Source organism: Gavia stellata, chromosome 10 (genome assembly GCF_030936135.1).
Source record: "Gavia stellata isolate bGavSte3 chromosome 10, bGavSte3.hap2, whole genome shotgun sequence".
Lineage (NCBI taxonomy): Eukaryota > Metazoa > Chordata > Aves > Gaviiformes > Gaviidae > Gavia > Gavia stellata.
The window spans coordinates 1,288,452-1,309,362 of NC_082603.1; the positions used below are offsets into that span (position 1 = coordinate 1,288,452).

The 20,911-nt window shown below is 38.0% G+C and overlaps 1 protein-coding gene across 2 annotated transcripts in view; it reads left to right on the plus strand.

Moving 5' to 3' along the window:
- The window catches only part of BRINP3 (BMP/retinoic acid inducible neural specific 3), a 208,011-nt gene extending 187,641 nt beyond the window's left edge, over positions 1 to 20,370 (plus strand). For both annotated transcript variants that reach the window (XM_059822127.1, XM_059822128.1), the window contains one exon: positions 19,254 to 20,370. In XM_059822127.1, coding sequence (XP_059678110.1) covers positions 19,254 to 20,370 — 1,117 coding nt within the window. The remainder of the gene's footprint in view (positions 1 to 19,253) is intronic.
- Positions 20,371 to 20,911: the final 541 nt, after the last annotated feature.

Consider the following 20,911-nt stretch of genomic DNA (forward strand, 5'->3'; position numbering starts at 1 on the left):
TCTCCACAAATAAGAAAGCTATTCCATAATTGCGCTGGGTCTAGAACTAGAATAAGGTATTTCTCAGTACAATGTATATTTTCCTCAATATTGGCCAAGTTTCTCTAGAAAAAAGTTTGTGGACCATCTTTTGTTTATTAGCAATCAATGTCCCAGTGATATTTAGAGGAAAACCTGGTCGCTGTTATGTGTAAGTTGTTCATAATTAGCACTGTGTTTATATAAGATATTATAACTCTGTACTCCAAAGGAATCATACACAAATGAAAAATAAAAAATGCTCTCCAACATTACAAAGATGGTAATTTTCTGCAGAAGAGTATGAGAATTGAGAAAAGATCATTTTTCTTTTTGATGCAACACTGCTAAAGCTGCAGAGGGCTTTTACTTTTTTGTTCATCTGTTGTTCACCTGGATTCCATTTTGTCTGCCGGTGTCTCTGTTCCTAACCTGAAGTTCCCTGACTCTAAGTCATGATTCGTGCTTTAGCAAAGGGCACGGGAATTAGCTACCCAAGGCATCCTGTCAGAATTCAGTCAGTCTTACTGCTTTTTGCCTTCTGTTCATGTACTTGAGAACTATACTTGACTTTAGGATTACCTGAAGGATAAGTACCTTGATTTGGGGGTAGGAGATTGTGTCTTGGCATTACAGATGTTGCTTTTAAACTCATTCTAGTGGGTTTATGTTTTACATGCTTAACAACATTAGCTGAACAGAAGTTGGCTAAAAAGCATAGTCATTTTTTCATGTTGCACATTGTAAAAGACCAAAATATAAACTATATTAAACAGTTCAAAATTTAAAAGGTCTATAAAACAATGTCCTTGACAACCATGCTCAACTTTAGTAGGAAATTTTAAGTAAGGTCAGTAGAAAGAATCAATTAAATTGCAGATCAGTATGTACCAAAAGCAATAAGCCCCTTGGCAAGCAAACAAGGCTTTATCCCACAGCAATTGAGATGAATAACCCTTTCCTCCTCTCTTTATGGTGGTTACTTTTACCCTAATATCTTCTTCATATAGAAGTTGGGAAATTGTTGTGATCCTCAACCTGCAGGGTATAGTAGGATGCAGTAGAAATTATGCCATGGCACTTCAAGTTTCAAGTTTTCTCACCTATCTCAATTATTTGACCCTGGGAAATTGAATGGTCTTATAGCACCCAACAAATCCTTTATTTCTGGAGCTAAGGGTATAGATACTTCATGTAAGAGTTCAAGTATCCGTATGTGGACAGGTAGTCTATGCAGCAATTCAGTCCTATGTGAAAAATAATAATTGAAATGGTTTCCATAGAAACCAGCCAGTGGAAACTGCTGGATAGTATTAAAAGAAATCAGTCAAGTTATATTTGAGTAAATAAGGATCATTTGCAATGCGCTACTGTTTGCAAGGACAGGTGGCATTCTTCCTAAGGTTTTTAAAAATTATATCATTGAGCTGCAGCTTTTAGTCAGGCATGTGTTTTCTCACAGGGCTACAGGTTGGTATTAAAAATATTAGGACTATGTAAATGGTTGATCATGAATGAGCTGAAGTTAAAGCGGTCCTTTTTACTGATGTCATCATTTTTTTTGAAGCAAGTCCATAATGAGGTAAATTAAATAGATTAAGAGAGTAATAAGCATTCAGATAATAGTAATGTTTGACAGAACTATATTGCAGTAAGTGGCACTGATTGTAAAACTCCTGCCAGATATAAAGGTAACATTAGTTTGCGCTCCTTATATCACATACACTTTGGCTTTCTGTGAATGAGTATTTGGCTGTTAAGAGTTAACTTCAAAATCAAACAAACAAGCAACATTTGAGCAGGGACAATTTTTCTTTAACTTTCTGGTAATGTCAATTGTAGCTGTAAGCAGCCTTGTGAAAAACACTGGATTATGTGTGGATTTGGGCTTCTCAATCCGTTTGCCAGCAGTGACTGATCGTGTTGCAGAGGCAATGTAATTACTCATCAAGGTGAGAGTGTTTGTGTTGGAGCCCTGCTTACTTTCCCAGTGACAAGCCCGCTTGCCTTTGCTGTCAGTCAAAAGCACCACAAAATGGTAGCAGCCAGAGACGAGGGAAAAAGCATTAAAGCATTGAATGAAAGTGCCATAGTAAGCAGGCTGAAAAAGATCCCACCAAAATCTCTCTGCCCCTGTAAATGCTCCTTTAATGTAAATGCTAAGTCACCTTACCCACCAAAATGCATGTAAAAAATACCTCCAAAACCCAGCTGACGGATTGTGTATTGGATAAACAGGAGAAATAATGGATGGTAAGTTTGCCTGAGGACATTAGGGCTATTTTTGTGGCTATTCCTTGTTATTCAGTGGTATTCACTGTGCACGGTAGGAAATCCTCTGCAGGGCAGAGGGAATATTAAAGATCCAGGCTTGCAGTTTAGCTAGTGGCTCTGCAGTTATCCACCTCCATTCCTCATCATCCCCTCACTACATCTCTAAAACCTTTGTGAGCACATCCTACATCCTATTTCTATTCCTTTTGTCTGTTTTGCACTTAGATTGGAAACTCTTCAAGGCAAAGACTTTTCAGGCAGATAGGCATTTTCCATATGGACGATGTCTTCAGGTTTTTTCTGTTGCTACTTTTATTATAAATACAATAGAAAGTACAATAGCATTTGTAGAGTGTTGAGAGGAATGGATGGAATCCTTTTTGGGACATCTTGGTAGTCCTGTTACCCTAGGAATTAACCATTTAAAAACTATCACTGTGAAGTTCTTCATGTTTCATGACCTGATTCACAATCTTAAAGTTTAACCGTTCTTTCTGAGCTTAACTAGTTAAAAGTGCAAAGATAATGAACTACAGGAGTCATACAATTTTGTACGAGGTAAAAAAATGAGCTATTTACTCTGTGTATAGGTTCCAAGATGAACACATATGACATCCAAATACATCAAGCAAAAGACAGCAAGTTGCTGTACATGGCATTTCATTCTGTTATAACTGAGGACAGCATTGCACATTTCTGGGGCTTGCGCAGCCATCTCCCTTCAGGTAATTCCCCAGAAATAAGCAAGCTGCTTGCATTTCAATTCAGATTTCATATCAGAAACCCCATTTAACAGAAGTACATTTTAACAGCTAGTCACAAGCATACGGTACACATGGTTTCTCTGAAGTTTTGGGTTGTGACCAGCAAGTTACGCTACAACGATTCAGCATAGCTCTTGTGTTTTGTTTTTTTTTTAAACTCAGTCTTGTGCTCCTTCTTGTATGTGGGAAATTTATCATTTCTCTGTCCCAAATAAAAATTTCAAATTTATCTCATTTTATTTCCATTAATTAGAATCATCATCATTCCCCTAATGCCATCATGACCCTTGTTCCCTTGGTTCTGTGGCAGTCCCCGAGACTGAGTTTGGAAGGACTTTTTAGGGGATTTTTGTAGTGGTTGTTTTTGGGTTTTGGTGTTTTGGTTTTTTTTTTTTTTTTTTTCTTTCAGGTAAAAGCATCTGGCCTTTCTGGAAGGGACAGATAAATCTTTCAGAGAGTGCCTAGGGTATTAAGGAGGAGTGTGTGTGTATATATACACACATAGATACATTTAGAAAGCATACTAGAGACCATGTTAATGATCGAGTTCCTCCACAGTCTTTAGCATCCCACAGTGCTTATAACCAAAGATATTTAAAATAATTGTGTTAAGAATGCTAAATATGTCTTAAAACATATGCTGTTGTAGGCTCTGAAATATACGTCATTTGTCAGAAGAATATATTCTTTAACAGAGGGTTGTTGTGTTTGGTTTTTTTTTTCCCAAGAAAATCTTGTCTGCTCCAATACACTTTTGGTTATTAATGTTAACTTTCAGAAATTCTTTGGCAAAGACAGGCTCCTTAAATTAATTCCTTCCAGCAGCAGCATGTTAGTTTCACTAAGGAGGAATTTAAAAGGGACTAAAATGTTTGTGGGTTTGTTTTTGTGGCCCTTTTTTTTTTTTTTTTTTTTGAACTATACACCCTTAAATAAAAATTGCAAGGTATTAAGGAAGCTGTTCATCCTGGGGAGATTTTCTTTCTACCCTTTAGAATTATGGTATATAAAAAGATGTCATAATGAGGAGGGGATCAACTCAACAGAATGAGTTTGAATATCTAGATAAATAGTGTATCAGATGTAATACGTTCTTTCTTTCCAACAGGATTTGTCACTTCTTCAGGGTACGATTTATAGTTGATTACCCTTCATACACCCTTCTCAGGGGGAAGGGATTTGCACACAGTCCCACTGCTACTCTCCAGCATCTGAGTTTTACTTTAACAGCTAAAATGCTGATGCAGAAAATAAAACTATGGGCAAAACAGATTGCCCCAACCATGTCTTCTAAAACAACTAAAATGTCCAGAAAAAAATAGTAATAAAAAAATGCAAAGTTCAATTAGATATCTGTGAGACATCCTGACAACTTTGAGTGTTTGACAGTTAGAAAGTATTGTATAGGAGTTAAAGAACTTCAGTGGTGGTACATACCACAACTGCATATTTTCACGTGGTTCTGCCAGAAGAAATTCAGAGGGGTTACCAAAAGATGTTACATATCCTGGCTTCTGCCACCAACATCACAATCGCTTGTGGCTCCTGTGGGTTATTGTAACCAGAGTGAGCTACTTATATTGACGAGTGGAAAGTATAAAGGTTTCAGCAATCTGCAAGAAGGATTATTATTCTGAATTGCATATGTAGATTTTTTTTTTCCTCAGCAATCAACTGTTGGTGGGTGAGTGAGAATAGTTCTATAAGGTAAATCACTTCATCTTTGTATAAATTCCAAAAGAAATTTGCACAGCTTCCTAAGGGGGGACTGCAGTTTCTCTCCCATTTTCCTTTTTTGCAGATCAACGTGCAGAAAATTGTTCTTTTGTTGACCCAATATCAGCCTTTCTATCAACTTATACATTGCATTTCAGGCTGTGGGTTTGTTTCTTTGTTTAAGGAAGACAAAAATGTCAGAACAGATGTGATTACTTGATATTTGCTTATAAGTTTTATTACTGTACTGTCTCCTAATTTATATTATATACATGCAACATCTGGTCATTTATATTAATACTTTGCCTATTTATGACTGTTACACAAGTGAGATCTTATTTCAAGAATTATACATTGTTAAGTGAAATACATGCTGTTTTTAAAAACAGTGTGATACAACTTTTCTAGACAGTCTTTAATTTTCCTTCAGAAATTTAAGGGTGTCCTTACAATTTATTCAAACATATCATGGCAGAAAAATCAAACCTCTCTTCTGTAATGTATTTTGTGTCTATATTAAAACTTCAAGGGTTTGCCCAAAATTGTAGTTAAAGTTATTTTCAGTTATTATAACATGAGAGGAAAAAAGCATACTGAGCTCAGAATCTTATTTTATTTTGTTTAGTATCATAAGTGGAGTATGAATCTAGAACTCAGTTTTGTATTTTTTAATTAAAACCATTACTCTTTACAGAGAGATTTTTGCTTTGGTGTAATACTTCTGATTCTACACGATGGAAGAAAATGACATATTATTGTTGTTTATATTACAGTAATGTCTAGAGGCTACTAAATTTATAATCCAAAGAGGTAAACAGTGGGGAAAAAAAATTAAGATCATTATCAAAGAAAAAGGGAAAGTGACTTGTCCATAGTCATGGTCATACAGAAAGATGGTGAAGGAGCCAGAAATAGAATCCATATTTTCTCTACCTCCATAATTATAGCAGTAACGAATTTTTGCAGGAACAGAAACAGATTTTTTTTTTTTTTTTAATTTCAGTTATTTGTATCTGGGAATAAGGGTGCCTAAAATAGGAATAGAGGGCCTGTAGCAAAACCAGTAGGATAATAGGAAACTATAATGGTCTTGTATCAGTTTCACAGATGTAATCGTGGACTTGCCTTTCTGCTACTGGCTGTTAGTGAGGCTATGATTTCACCTGTAGTAACAAGCCTTAATTCCAGAAAAACATACAATTGATGGCTGATTTTTCTGGCACTAAATCTCTTTCCATATCCAGATTTACCCCTCATGATTAAAACTTTGGATGCTTTTGCAGCATAGGCTTGTTCATTTTTAGTATGGTTTAGAGCCACCCTACCAATTACCCTTTCACATGATTTTTAATTATCCTACAAAGTATTTGAAAGCTTCCAGCTCAGAAATTATCTTCAGTGTCTGAACTTTTTATTTTCCTCCTGTTTTGAATAAAATACTCCAAGAACATGGAAGCTGCTTCCTCCTATCTTAAGCACAACATTAAAACGTACAGGAATCTGTATTCATTTTGCAATAGTTTTTGTGATCTGCTGCATTACATATGAAGACTTTTCAGTCAAGGCTATTTTTTTATATTAATTCTAGAATTTCCACTGCAAACTGGAGCTGCTGGTACATTTTGTTATTGTTGCAAATGCAGTTCATCGCTACATCTTAAACTATCCTTGAACTTGTGCATTTGGCCCCAGGAGGTATGCTGACAAGGGAATCCGATTGGTCTTAGTAGCCCTTACTGGCTCCCTTCCTCCTACAGATTAAGTATTGAAATTAGGTTTATGCCAGCATATACAAGCAGTCTGATGAAGCCTTGTCTTCTTAATTATAGTACAATTGCTTCATAGCTATATTTAAGATCCAAAGACACCCCTAAATTAGCTACTTTTACACTTCCATCTTACAGTATTCAGTGGAAGATATTTTCATTTCAAAACCCCATTTAATTTTTCTCCTTTTTCTAAGCCAGAGCGTTCCTTCCCTTCAGTTCATTCATTGTTACATCTACCTTATGAGCAGTTGAACACAGAGCAAAAAGCTTCAAGCAGCCATTGCTCAAGCTATATTAATGTGAACCTCTTTCAAAGCTAATAAATCCAGCTGGGAGGGAAAGTCTAGCAATAGCGCAGGGAAACAATTCAGGGCAATACCCAACATCAGCACAGAATGGGAGATGAATGGATTGAGAGCAGCCCTGAGGAGAAGGACTTGGGGGTACTGGTGGACGAAAAATCGGGTATGAGCCAGTAATGTGTACCTGCAGCCCAGAAAGCCAATCGTATCCTGAGCTGCATCAAAAGAAGTGTGGCCAACAGGTTGAGGGAGGTGATTCTCCCCATCTTCTCCACTCTCATGAGACTCCACCTGCTGTACTACACCCAGCTCTGGGGCCCCCACCATAAGAAGGATATGGACCTTTTGGAGAAGGTCTAGAGGAGGGCCACAAATATGGTCAGAGGACTGGAACACCTCTCCTGTGAAGAAAGGCTGAGTTGGGGTTGTTCAGCCTGGGGAAGAGAAGGCCCCAGGGAGACCTTATTGTGGCCTTTCAATATGCAAGGGGAGCTTATAAGAAAGATGGAGAGAGACATTTTACCAAGGCCTGTAGTGACACAACAAAGGGCAGTGGTTTTAAACCAAAATAGTGTCAATTTAGATTGGACATAAGGAAGAATTTTTTTTTAGGATCAGGGTGGTAAGACACTGGAACAGGTCACCCAGAGAAGTTGTGAATGCCTCATCACTGGAAGTGTTCAAGGCCAGGTTGGACATGGCTTCAAGCAACCTGATCTACTGGAAGATGTCCCTGTCCATGGCAGAGGGTTGGACTGGATGACCTTTAAAGTCCCTTCCAACATAAATCGTTCTAGGATTCTGTGATTGTGCACAGTTGTGTACGTGGCATTATCATGCCCTTATTTTACCTATCTCTGTAAAAGTAGAGGGGGGGTGTCTACTTCTAATTTGTCCAATGTCACTTTGTCCAATGTCACCAACACTTCCTCGGTTTTCCTTCACACAAAAAAGCTGATTATTTTGCAGTAAGCTTGGTTGTTATTTTTCTAATGCCTTAAAGAGGCATATTAATCTGACTGTCACTGAAGCATCTAGATAAGCTTTTTATAAACTTAATAATTACACATAAATATATATCTGGAAAAGTTCACATCTTTCTTCCTCCTGTAAATGAAAACTCTTATTTTTCACAACACCTGTGATTCCTTTCATTCTGCTTTTGACACCAGTAATTAATTCAACCGGTATTTCCTTTTTCTCTGCTGCACTATGGATCATTATTTAGTAAAAGCTCTTTTAAATAAACAGCTGGTACTATAAACCAATTTGATTCCTATTTCAATATAGCACAATGGTCATTATGATTATAGCTGTGTCAAAAAATTGTGGGTATGTTATCTTAAAATGTTTTTTTCTATAACCATTCTTTGCTGTTTGTGGCAAAAATGTTCATACTAGAAAGACTTTGCTATGAGAATTACAAGGATGCAACATTAGCGTAGTTAAAGCTACAAATCTTTGTAAATAGATTCATAACAGGCTAACTAGAAATATCCTCGAAATATTAAATATTTTAATGTCAAATTATTGTTTAGTCTGGAATATCATGTAACTCATGACATTTTTGTTCTATGAGGTGCAACAGGTTTATATCATTTGATATAGGGGCTTAATTCCTCTATTTCTCATAATACAAAGACTATCTGGAATTTAAAAGTAACACGCATTATTGGTTTTAAAATATGGAGCATCAGACTTAAGAAAGAGAGGGGGACAACAGCTGCAGAATGGTAGCACAAGGACTTGAGGATCTGCAAAGATTCTCCTTAAATGTGATTATCAGGGGAGAACAAGGTATTTTACTTCCATAAATCAATGTAGATTCAGTTTAGATTGTTATTAAGCCCAGAAACATAATCCCAGAATCAACCTCCTAGTTCATCCAGTCCCTTTCCTGTAGTACAGCCACCACAGAGCAGTCTCACACCAAGCTAGATTTCTTTTAGTTACTCCATCCACTTCTATGCTGGAAGCAATTTTAGCACATGGAAATAACATTTCCATAAAGATTTCATAGCTAATTAATATCCTTTCTGTGTATGCTAGCAGGGGATTTTTAGCAAAGGCATCCCTTTAGCCAGAGGCTTTTTTTTCCTTTATATAAGTTTAGAAAAGTATCATATTCCTTCTCTACTTCACAGCATGCTTACCTTGTTTTCACCATGGTCCACATAGCTAGCTCAGACCATTAGATCAGCTTTAAAGCATCTGGCTTGGGTGGAGCCAGCTGTGAAATTGTAAGATGTGAACTCAGAGCAGCTGCACTGCTCCTGTTTATTATCTTTTTCAGTAGGATTTGCAGCTGTCAGTGAGAGTCTCACTGACATACCTGTAACATGAGCCATAGTAAAATAATTTCAGGCATGTTTATTTGAGTGGTGGTTATAGCACTGCTTTGATTTTGTGAGGCTGAATAAACTCAAAACATTCATTCTTCTAATCACTCACTGGCTTTCTGCTGACTGTACAGTCGGTAGTTTTACCCTGATTCCCAGAAGAGAAGTGCATTCACATAAAGACCACTATCAAATTTAGTAGCAATTAATGTTCTTGTTATGAATCACAGCACAGAAACAAAGTACTTGGAGCCTTATTTGTCCTTTCCAAGAGGTGATCCCACAAGCTGAAGAGTAGGACACTTTAGAAATGCCTGTAAGTGCATTTGGTGTTGATGGTTCTGTCTTACAGATTTATACTGGACTCAGCCTCCAAAGGAGGGAAAAATAGGTAATGGGTATTTTACTGCCTATACACTTCTTGTTAAATTGTCTACATTTTTTTACTTAGCATCTGCCTCACTGAGTACTCATCATCTGCTACTGAGCCATCTGATGTACAACAGATGTTAAGCACTTAGTGAGGCAGAGAAGGAGGTAAAAGTGTCATATCATGATTAAATACTTGCTACAGCTATTATATAGGGTGACCATACTGCTTTGTTCTTACATTTAATGTTACAGTGTATTGAACAAGAGTAAGCACATGTTTTGGATTAAACTTGCAACTGCTATTTTTCAAATAGATTAATTTTTTTGGAAGTAGATTTATTTTGTAACAAAAAATAAAATTGCAAAATATTTTAAATACACTTTAGAATTAAGAATTGGAAAGCATTTCATAACGAGCTAATGCAGTGCAACTTCATGTAGAATTATTTCACCTACCAAAACACTTAAAATTTATATTTCTCATTAAGACTATTCTCATCAGAAACTTGGCTGATGTTAACTAATACACTAACTTCTGTAGGATTATCCTATTTTTTATCATGCTTGGGTAAATGTGAGATCATGTGGCAGGCTTTCTTTACCCGGTAAGTATTCTAGCTGAAAGCATGGTAGCCAACTGCTTAGTGCATCCTATGCAACAGAAGGTTCACACACACAAGACTCTCGTCATCCAGCAACAGCAGCCTGAGCTTCTTGTAGTATAGTAGGAAAAGCATTGAATGTAAGAAGGTGGAGCTGGAGCTGTTATTAAACCATAATTCGTTAAGAATGTGTTTCAATTTTAAGAATTGAGAAAATTTGTGGAATATTGTCACAGACAACTAGGTATATTCATATTGATGTATATGATGAAAAAAATTAAATAGGGATGGAGGCACATGTTCATCCACACAAGAGACATGGTTCATGTAACTATAAACTCTTTGCAGTCAAAGGTGAGCTTGAAACCTCAGAATAGTGGAGAGCCAGTGTAGGGGTCTTAACTAAAAGGTAGGAGTATGTGATTTGTATGGGTTATCTGGCTCAGTGTTCTACTCTGCATAAGTCAGAGCAGAGGCTTGATGGTCTATTTCCTATAAATACAATGGGTATTCAGCTAACAGGGCAATCAGTAATATTTATGTTTTCATAGAAACTCCGTCCTGGACTTCACACTTCTTTTGTAACTTTGTGCTGCTTTTGAAAGGTTGATTTCAATGATTCAATATTAATAAACAAAAGAAGTCTTAACAAATTCTAAAGAAGTTCCAGGGAACTCTAATTCATTATATAATTTGATAAGAAGTATCCTATACTTACCAAGTATTTTACTTCATTAAATTCAATATTACTTTATTTCTCGAATAAAATTGTGATTTGAAGTGTATGATTCACCAAAAATAGCTTTTGATTATAGTTTATCACATAATTTTGCATGATGGTGAAGGCACAGATATTTCAGGCATCCCATTTTGATTTGAAGCTCATTGAAATAGCTAGGATGATTCTTGCTGGTTTCACTAGGTTTGGAAGTCAGAAATTCTGTATCTCAATGTTTGGAAAACTAACACATCAAGCCAGTAAATATAATTCTCCAAATCAAATAATAATGCTTGTAGTGTCATTAAAAGTATAATTGGAGAGCCCTTTCAACCCTCCCTCAGAAGCTAATTGTCTTAATTTATTTATTAACTTCTATAAACAAGAAGCAACTGCTCAAGATAAGCAGCCTTTGTCACTAGTCCCCCATTAGTACAATGAGAATATAAACGATTAAGTAAAACTGATTAAAGGTAAAAGAACACTGGGAATGTGTACAGAACAATGTGGTGAGGAATGAAGTACCAAGAATTTATTACACCTGAAGAGAAGAATAAAAGCATACTAAATTTTGAGCAAAGCCTCTTATTAACTTTAATCTGGACTTGAGTAATTCAGATTCCGTCCCTATCAAAGTAAACGTTTTTTCTTAATGACTTCTGTAGACCTCGCATATCAACCAACTTTGAAAAAAAATGAAATACTGGGAAAATACAATGATATCCTATGACAGAGTTGTTAAACTTTTTTCTTTCTGGCATCAGACTAAGGAGTGGATCTTGAATATGTCAAATGGTGAATAATGAAAGAAAGGAATTAGGAGTGGTATACTCAAATTTGCATAGAGTACCTAGACAACTGAGCACTAGCTCAGCCCACTAACTTAGAAAATTAAAGAACAGTTAGACCTAATATAGTAGAAAAAGGAAATCTAATGGATGGTAACAAGCGATAACTGACATTGGCTGAATCTTATGTGAAGAAAATAATTATCTGGAAGAAGAGTCAGATTTTGTCTCATGTTACATGCACTGAGCTTCAAAAAATGTTCCCACACTCTGCCATTGTGTGGAGGCAATGGCAAAATTATCTAAGAGAAAAGAGAAAACTGGATCCCTTAAAACCCAAAAAGATACTTAATGAATGTTTTGATTTTTCTGGAACAGTTTTTCATTTTAATTATGTTTTCAGAACTGCATAGCATAATATAGGAATAATTACTGAATTGGAATGTCATGCATTTGTATGAAGTTTTCTGTCAACCTGTGGCTGCAGTCCTTGTGGAGGATATTATATAACTCAGTGGTCTCGATTGGTCTAGGTTGGTCTTGTATAACAAGCTCATGAAAAGTAGCAAAATCTTGGATGGATTATACATTATCCAGGAAGAAAGGCTCTTTTTCTCCCTAGGTGTTAGAGATCCACCCTACTTCTGCTGGCAATAGGCACTGAGGGAGGGCAGCACCTTAAAATATGAAGTTGTAGAAGTACATAAAAATCTCTAAAGCAGTATAGTTATGTACTGATTTTAATACTTCTAATAATATTGTTTGCAATTCTCTCAAAAATTCCACCTACAAGTAAAATGAAAACAGAATCATAGAATTATAGAATAATTTAGGTTGTAATGGACCTTTGCCAGTTGTCTGCCCAAACCAGGGTCACCTGGTCAGGGCCTTGGACCATCAAGTTTTTAACATCTCCAGTGATGGAGATTCCAGATCTCACTCATCAACTTGTTATAGTGTTTGGCCAACCTCACAATGAAGAATTTTTCCTGTTTTCTAATCAAAATTGCTTTGCTACAACTTTTGCATGCTGTTTCTTGTCCTTTCACTGTGCACCTTGGAGAAGTGTCTAGGCCCATCTTCTCTGCATCCTTCCAGGAGGTATCTGGAGACAGCATTTAAATCCTCCTTTAGTCTTATGTTCCTCAGCCTAAATAAATCCAGTTCCTTCAGGCTCTCCTCATATGTTATGTGCTCTAGCCCTCTGAACATCTTGGTGGCCCTTCGTTGGACTTGCTCCAGTCAGTTGATAACTCTCTTGTACAGATGATTTAAATCCAGACACAATGTCCCACAATGCCATTTTGCAAGTACCAAGTCTGGAGCACAAGTCTTATGAGGAGCAGCTGAGGGAACTGGGGTTGTTCAGTCTGGAGAAGAGGAGGCTGAGGGGAGACCTTCTTGCTCTCTACAATTACCTGAAAGGGGGTCATGGTGAGGTGGGTGTTGGTCTCTTCTCCCAAGTGACTAGTGACAGGACAAGAGGAAATGGCCTCAAGTTGCACCAGGGGAGGTTTAGGCTGGATATTGGGAAAAATTTCTTTACTGAGAGAGTGGTGAAACACTGGAACAGGCTGCCCAGGGAAGTGGTGGAGTCACCATCCCTGGAGGTGTTCAAGGAACGTGTGGATGTGGCACTGTGGGACATGGTTTAATGGACATGGTGGTGTTGGTTGATGGTTGGACTTGATGATCTTACAGGTCTTTTCCAACTTTAGTGATTCTGTGATTCTGTGAACATGGGGAAATTTATGCTGCCCTTGACCTGTTGGGTCTACTAATGCACTTTGTCTTCTTTGCCACAAGACAATAGCCCTAGCTTACATTCAGCTGTTCAGCTTCATATCTGCTAGGATCTCAAGTGCTTTCCCGTAAAGCTGTTTTCTAGGTGGTATAACCAGCTTGAGCTCTTGCATAGGGTTTTTCTGATTCCAGGTGCAGGACTTTGCATTTCTTTGCTGTAGAACAGATCTTGTTAGATAACAGCATGGCAAAGGCGGCACTAAGTACATTAATATTTTCTGTTGCCAGGTCTCCCTTCTCCTTCAGCAGCAGGCCTCTATTTTCCCTGGTCTGACTCTTGCTGAAAACATACATGTGGAAGTCCTTTTCGTTATCACTCACATTGCTCACTCATATCAAAACAGGCTGAGTTTTGAAACGTCATGTGATTTAATCACTGTATGTCCAGGCCGTGTTTCTGTAGTCCACCCAAGTAGCCTATCCCAACTTTCAACTTAGGTAGACTTGGTATTTGAGCTCAGACAGGAGTTCCCCATGCATCCAAGTCAGCCTCCTGCTGTGCCTGCTCAACTTCCCGCACATCCAAATGGACTATGGTGCTATAATGACATCATTCTTGAAGACCAGCCACATCACCTGGGCTGTTTTACCTTTTAGGGAAGCCTCACCTGGTACCCAACCTACTAATTCCCTGAACAAGATAAAGCTGCTCTCCTGATGTCCAGGATAACTATTCTGTTACTTGCCTCCCTCCCTTCCTTCTGGATTTTTGACTTGACCATCCGGCAGCCAGTGCAGCCAAGGCTGCCATCAGCTTTCACATCCTCAACCAATTCTTCCCTATTTATGAGTAGCCACTCCAGCAGACCATCTACCCTATTCAGCTCCTTCAACACCTGCATAAAAAATTTATCCTCAATGCATTTCAATACTCTCCTAGATTGTTCGTGTCCTGTCATGTTACCCCACCACCACCACCATCTCTGCTGGGATTGTTGAAGTCCCCCATGAAGGTCAGGAGCTGTGGTCATGTTGCTTCCTCTGATTGGTTAAGGAAGGACTCATCCACTTCCTTTTCTTGATCTTCTGGTCTGTAGCAGATTCTGACCACAGTCTCCCTGTTGCTGGCCTCTCCTCTGATTCCAGCCCTTAAGATCCTGACCAGCTCATTGCTCATTCAATAGCAAAGTTTTAGTTCAAAGTAGTCCCTTGTGTGGAGTGCAGCTATTCCCTCTGCCCACCTCTTCTCACTAAAGAGTCTCTATTCATCCATCACAAGCACCCCAGGCTAATCCCACCACGTCTCTCTGATCCCAATGAAGTCATAGCATTGCAGCTGTGTCCGTGTCTTCTGCCTGTTTCCCACACTGTTTGCGGCTGTGTCTAGACACTTGAGATGGGTCCCTAGTAGTACCACTTTCTGGTGGGAGTGTTTTCTCCAGATGCTTTTTTTCCTTAGTCCTCATTTTGACTCCAGCCCCAAGCTGACGTTGCTTGAAGCCCTTCTCACAAGGTCAGTGACTTTGTTGCCTAAGATGTCACCCATTATTTTCTGTTAGATCCCATCTCTCCCCAGCTGCCATCCATCCTCAGACAGGATCCAGTGGCTGTAAAAGCCTAAGCCCTGCCTGACTGCACCAGCTGTTCAGCCAGATGTTGACCTGTGGGAGGCATCTGCTTCTAACCAAGCCTTTCTCCTTGGCTGCGGGGTCCAGAATTTTAAATGATCTTTTATTTCTAGGAGAAAAAGAAAACTTTCAGAATTACATTCCAGTGAGAATTTTTCTAATTAAAGATGAGTGACTTAAATAAAGTGGGTATTGCTGACATTTTATGTACTTTCACTTAATTTACTGGAATGAAAGCAATAAAATTACAAAGAGTAACAGTATTCCTTAATGACAACTTTAAAAAAAAACAGTCGAGTAAGGCAGTTAATTATATTTTTTTAAAAAGAATTTATGTTTGTAAACTGGTCAAAGACCAGTATAAGTAGAATTTCTTGAAAACTCTCTGGTTAAAATCAGGTAAAAAAAAGCAAAATAAGGTAAAAAGTATTAGAAGGTTATTATTTCGAACTTTATTTGGAAGAGTCCTTCTCTCTAAAGTTCTTGGTCTCCTTGCAACAGCTAATGATCAAAAATATAGTTGTTTTAATAAGCTAAATACTAAGTTATAAACTTATAACTAAGTTTTAGAAAGGAAACTAACTTAATTGTGCAGCTATATAATTTCATGCAGACTTTTAGACTGCTTCTTCTATCCCTTAACAAAAAAAGAAGGAAGGTAGGCTCATTAAAAAGTAAAAGAACAAAAAAGTGACATTAAAGATTTTGCTTCTCATAAGAATGGAAACAGTAGATTGGATCATTAATAAGGAAAAAAATGTCTTAAAGACTCTATGGCTGGAGAAGTGAGTAACCCAAACCAAATCAATCCTTGCCAGTAAATTAATTTTGCTGGTTTAAATAAGCTTATTCCAACAATAGAAAATTCTACTCTTCCAACAATGCCATCTTCCTCACCAGATCTCCCTCTTTCCATCAGCTCTGTGGACCGAGAGAATTCCTTCCCTGCTTTCCCAGCTCCCTTCTCTTCATTAATCTGCAGTAATGCCACAGTCTTCCTTTCTTTCTTTGCCTGGTGCACCCTGCATTTCAGATACTTGTCCCATCTAACCATGCTCAGGTGTATCCACAGGAGGAGTAATCCCCTTCTGTTCCCAGAAACTTCTCTATATGAAAAAATTAATGTGCAGAACATTCTTTGACTTATTTCAATGCCAAATAATAAGCAGAATAATAAGTAATAATATAATATAAAAAACCCACCTGTAATCCTATCCACTAGATCTAAGAGGAAGAAAAGGTCCATGAAACATAACAGGGATCAACTTAAAGCTGCAAATTATCTCATTTACCTTATGTGGTGAGTTAACCTAGGCTGGCTGCCAGATGCCCGCCCACCCAGCCACTCTCGCACTCACCCTTTTCAACAGGAGGGGAGGAGGAAATAGGATTAAAAAGCTTGTGGGTCGAGATAAGAACAGTTGGCTGGAACCAGCTATGTCTGGTATGGGGCAGCCCCTGGCCTCTTCTCCCAGAGGGCACTCCTGTTACCCACTCCCCGCTTTCAAAACCTTGCCAGTGACACCCAATCCACCTCAATAAAGCAATATTCAAAAATGCACTCATTAAAATCTATCAGAAAGTACGTAAAATTAGGCTTCAAAAATTCATAGCTGGTGTGTAGTTTAAAGCTAACTGTGCCTGAGCTCCAAGCCAGGATAAATGCTTAGCTTTCAAGCCATACTGAAATTTCTTGTCCATGCTAGCACAATGCCAGATCCAAGCTACTAATCTTTGCTGAAAGACTAACATAGTCATGTGGCTTTCTTTGGCTTTGGAGCTCAGGCACAGTTAGCTTTCTTCTGACTAGAATATATCATGCAGACATCTCCTAAAATGCTACAAACTATGTAGCACGGCTGATGTTTTGTATGAGACAAGCAGATCTAGTCTCTATGGTTGACACTCTGTGATGCACTGAAAATCTTTACAGTAAGTCTTCAAATGTTTATCCTCTACTGAGATGAATTCAAAACCACAGCTGTAAGCTCAGAGTTGGTCTATGCAAAATGAGGTTTTCTGGAAATGTACTCCTAATATATATCACAACTTTTCAAAGGCATGGACTTCTGTTCGCAAAAGAAGGGGAAGAGGATGCTAAAATTCACATTTACAAACCGGAACAATATCAGCTGTTGAATGCGCTTAACCTTGGTACTGTAGTTGTGTGGTACCAACTGGTAGTAACAGTACAAGCAGAAAACTTGGAGATTAAAAAGCATATGACATATTCTTGAAATCTGCCCACTTATCTGTCCAAGGTAACAAACCAAATTAAGTTAACAACTTTGTGAAGGCTATTGTGAAGCAAACAGCATAACCCAAAGATCTAAAGGAAAGTAAAAACCCCAGATTTTTATAACTTACATCCAGCAGCTTTTGGAATGCAGTATCGGTTCTTAAATAAGCACAGAGGGCCATAAGGAGTTAGGAAAAAGCCGTAATGAGAGACCTTTGAAAGGTTAGTTTCAGTCCTTTGGACAAGGATCTTCTCGGTTTTGATTGCTGTGATGCATCATGGGGCTAATAGCAATAAGATAGCCCATGAGACAGCCTGGCTGCAAAGTTCATCCCATAATGGGAAACAGGGTCATAACACACCTGAACTGCAGTTCCTGTGAGCTGCCAGGGCAAGCTCAGGAGGTACAGATTACTGTCAAAACAACACAGACAAAGTACAAGGGAACTTCCCATTCCACCTGGGAGAGCAATAGCTTTAATGTTCTGCTCAGTTTGGAGTAACTTTTATATTGTGACATTGACTTTGTTTGTAGAATGGACATTATTATGTTTAATCAGGAAATGAAGCAAATAGTTTTGCTTAATGCTGACTTTCAAATAATCACAAAGAAGAATGGTGTTGAGGCATTCATGTCATGGATGTTATTATATTTATTCATACTTCTAGAAAATATTGATAGACTATATGTACATTAAAAAACAACCCAAACCAACCAAGATTCCTGCCCCCAATCAAAAAAAGAGACAGAAAAAAAGATTAAACAAAGTCACCAGAGTATACAATGATGTAATTTTACTGATCTTTATTTTCACCTTTCTAAAGAATCAGGTTTTGAGATGCCATAGATTTTTAGTTTTAGTATTTATTTTATAGTCAGAAAAAATCCAACAAAAAAATTAAGATTTCTGAACTATTCAATGCTTGAGACAAATTCAGATGTGACTTAAAAAGTAAGTCAGCAGTAAATGAGGCTCTTGCATTTTCTCTTTGAAAGAATGCAATGAGAAGAGAAGAAACCATACAACCATTGTCATTCACGTGGCAACAACAAATCTGACTCTGCAGCAGCCAAAAGAAGTTCTTTAAACTGTGCATTGCTAGAATTAATAAGAACTGAAAAATACAGACAAAAAAAGAAGATAATTTTTCTCTTGACTATTTCCATGTAGCTCCGTTGTTCCCATTGTCTTTCTTCTAGCGACTGTGCCCCGTCAGCCTAAATTGTTGGTTTCAGTATCTGTTTTCCCAGTGTGATGTAGGACATTAACTGTTGCTTTTAGTGAAACCAAAATGAGATGCCAAGAAGAACATTAAAGCGATCTTTTAATATCATCTCCAAAGATGAAAAGTAAACACAGCATGCTCATGCATGGCTTCCTGTAGGGATATTATTGTGTTGGAAGTCATCTGAAAAATTAAGACTGAATCTATTTTAGTGGGGTGCAGGGTCTTATTTGCTATTCTGGGAGAGCTTGTTGTCTCACTGTCTATAAATGAAAGCAGCTCCAGCCAGTAACAAGAAAGCTTGCAAGCTTACAAAACTCTTCATAATGAAATAGAGAGATGGTACGGTGTTACACACACTTAGATACATACAAAGCACCTCCCTGGACAAGTAGTATGAGGAAAAATAATCCCAACTGTATAGGATTTCAAGATGTTAATCTGAAGACAATTACAGAAAAATGGCTCTTTGTCAGGCTTCCTTGACAGAGATATAGAGAGAGCAAATACATGAACCAAATGTTCCTGTTGTGCCTGTAAGTTTATAAGGAAACTTTTCTTTTGTGATTTTGCATTGTTAAAAGGCAATTTATACATGTATTTATCTGACAGCAGATGCTGTCATCTGACTTTAGTGCCTTAATCTGCTACTGAAACTAGCTTTATTTTTCTCTTTCCGATAAAAAATAACAAGGTTGTATTTATTGTGTGTAGGTCTCTCTTTGTGTTAAAATAAGTTATTTTAACATTGCAGATCTTCCAACTATTGGCTCAACCGCATCCAGTCCTTTCTCTACTGCAATGAAAATGGCCTCCTGGGAAGCTTTTCTGAAGAGACTCACACATGCACCTGCCCTAATGACCAGGTTGCCTGCCATGGGTTCCTTCCCTGCACGGTTGGAGATGGCTCTGCGTGCTTGAGCTGTGCTCCTGACAATCGCACCCGCTGTGGGAGCTGCAATGCTGGCTACATGCTGAGCCAAGGGCTTTGCAAGCCTGAAGTGGCAGAATCAACAGAGCACTACATTGGGTTTGAGACTGACCTTCAGGACCTGGAGATGAAGTATTTATTGCAGAAGACAGACCGGAGAATTGAGGTCCATGCCATTTTCATCAGCAATGACATGCGTCTCAACAGCTGGTTTGATCCTTCTTGGCGCAAGCGGATGCTCCTTACTCTTAAGAGTAACAAGTACAAGTCTAGCCTGGTCCATATGATACTGGGCCTCTCTCTTCAAATTTGCCTAACTAAAAACAGCACCTTAGAGCCCGTCCTTGCTGTTTACGTCAACCCTTTTGGGGGCAGCCACTCTGAGAGCTGGTTTATGCCTGTGAATGAAAATAATTTCCCAGACTGGGAGCGGACTAAACTGGACTTACCCCTTCAGTGCTACAACTGGACACTGACTCTGGGCAACAAGTGGAAGACATTTTTTGAAACTGTACACATCTATTTGAGGAGTCGAATAAAGTCGAATGGTCCAAATGGCAATGAGAGCATCTACTATGAACCCCTGGAATTTATTGATCCCTCAAGAAATCTGGGCTACATGAAAATCAATAACATCCAAGTGTTTGGCTACAGCATGCACTTCGACCCAGAAGCAATTCGAGACTTGATTTTGCAGCTGGACTACCCCTATACTCAGGGATCACAGGACTCAGCACTTTTGCAGTTGTTAGAGATACGGGATCGTGTAAATAAACTCTCTCCACCTGGTCAACGTCGTCTAGACCTCTTCTCTTGCTTGCTCCGTCATAGACTCAAACTGTCTACCAGTGAAGTGGTGAGGATTCAATCTGCTTTGCAGGCCTTTAATGCCAAATTGCCAAACACAGTGGATTATGACACAACCAAATTATGTAGTTAACCATAAATGTGAAGCACAACACAAAACCTTGAAGGAGTTTTTACAGTGCTTTTGTGGAACAGTTTATGTTTGGAAGAGTAAATTTAAATTGTCTTTTCAATATCTGTCTTATATCAGTCAATACTGTTGGATGGCAATTTACACACATGAACTTGCTGACAATGAATATATTATACCTGCAGTTTTGGTTTATGAATGAAATAAATACTGACACCAGTCTAGAAGACATTCTACTTTTTACAATAAATTTCATTTGTAATTTTATATGTTCCGTGGCAATGCTTTTGTGCATTACATCCTCTAGAGGGAACATAGAAGGATACCAATAAAATTTTGTAGCTGAACAGTTATTAAAAAGAAATGCTGTGGGATTCTTTTTTCTTACACAAAAGTAGTAACCTTGATACACTTTTGTGTGTGTTGAACACGGGAGGTGTAGATAAAGAGAAGATAGTGACTCAAGATTTTAACAGAAACTGTAGAAAAGCCAAAGCCATAGAATATTTTATTCTTAGGATGTGGATCTAAATGTTCATGCTGA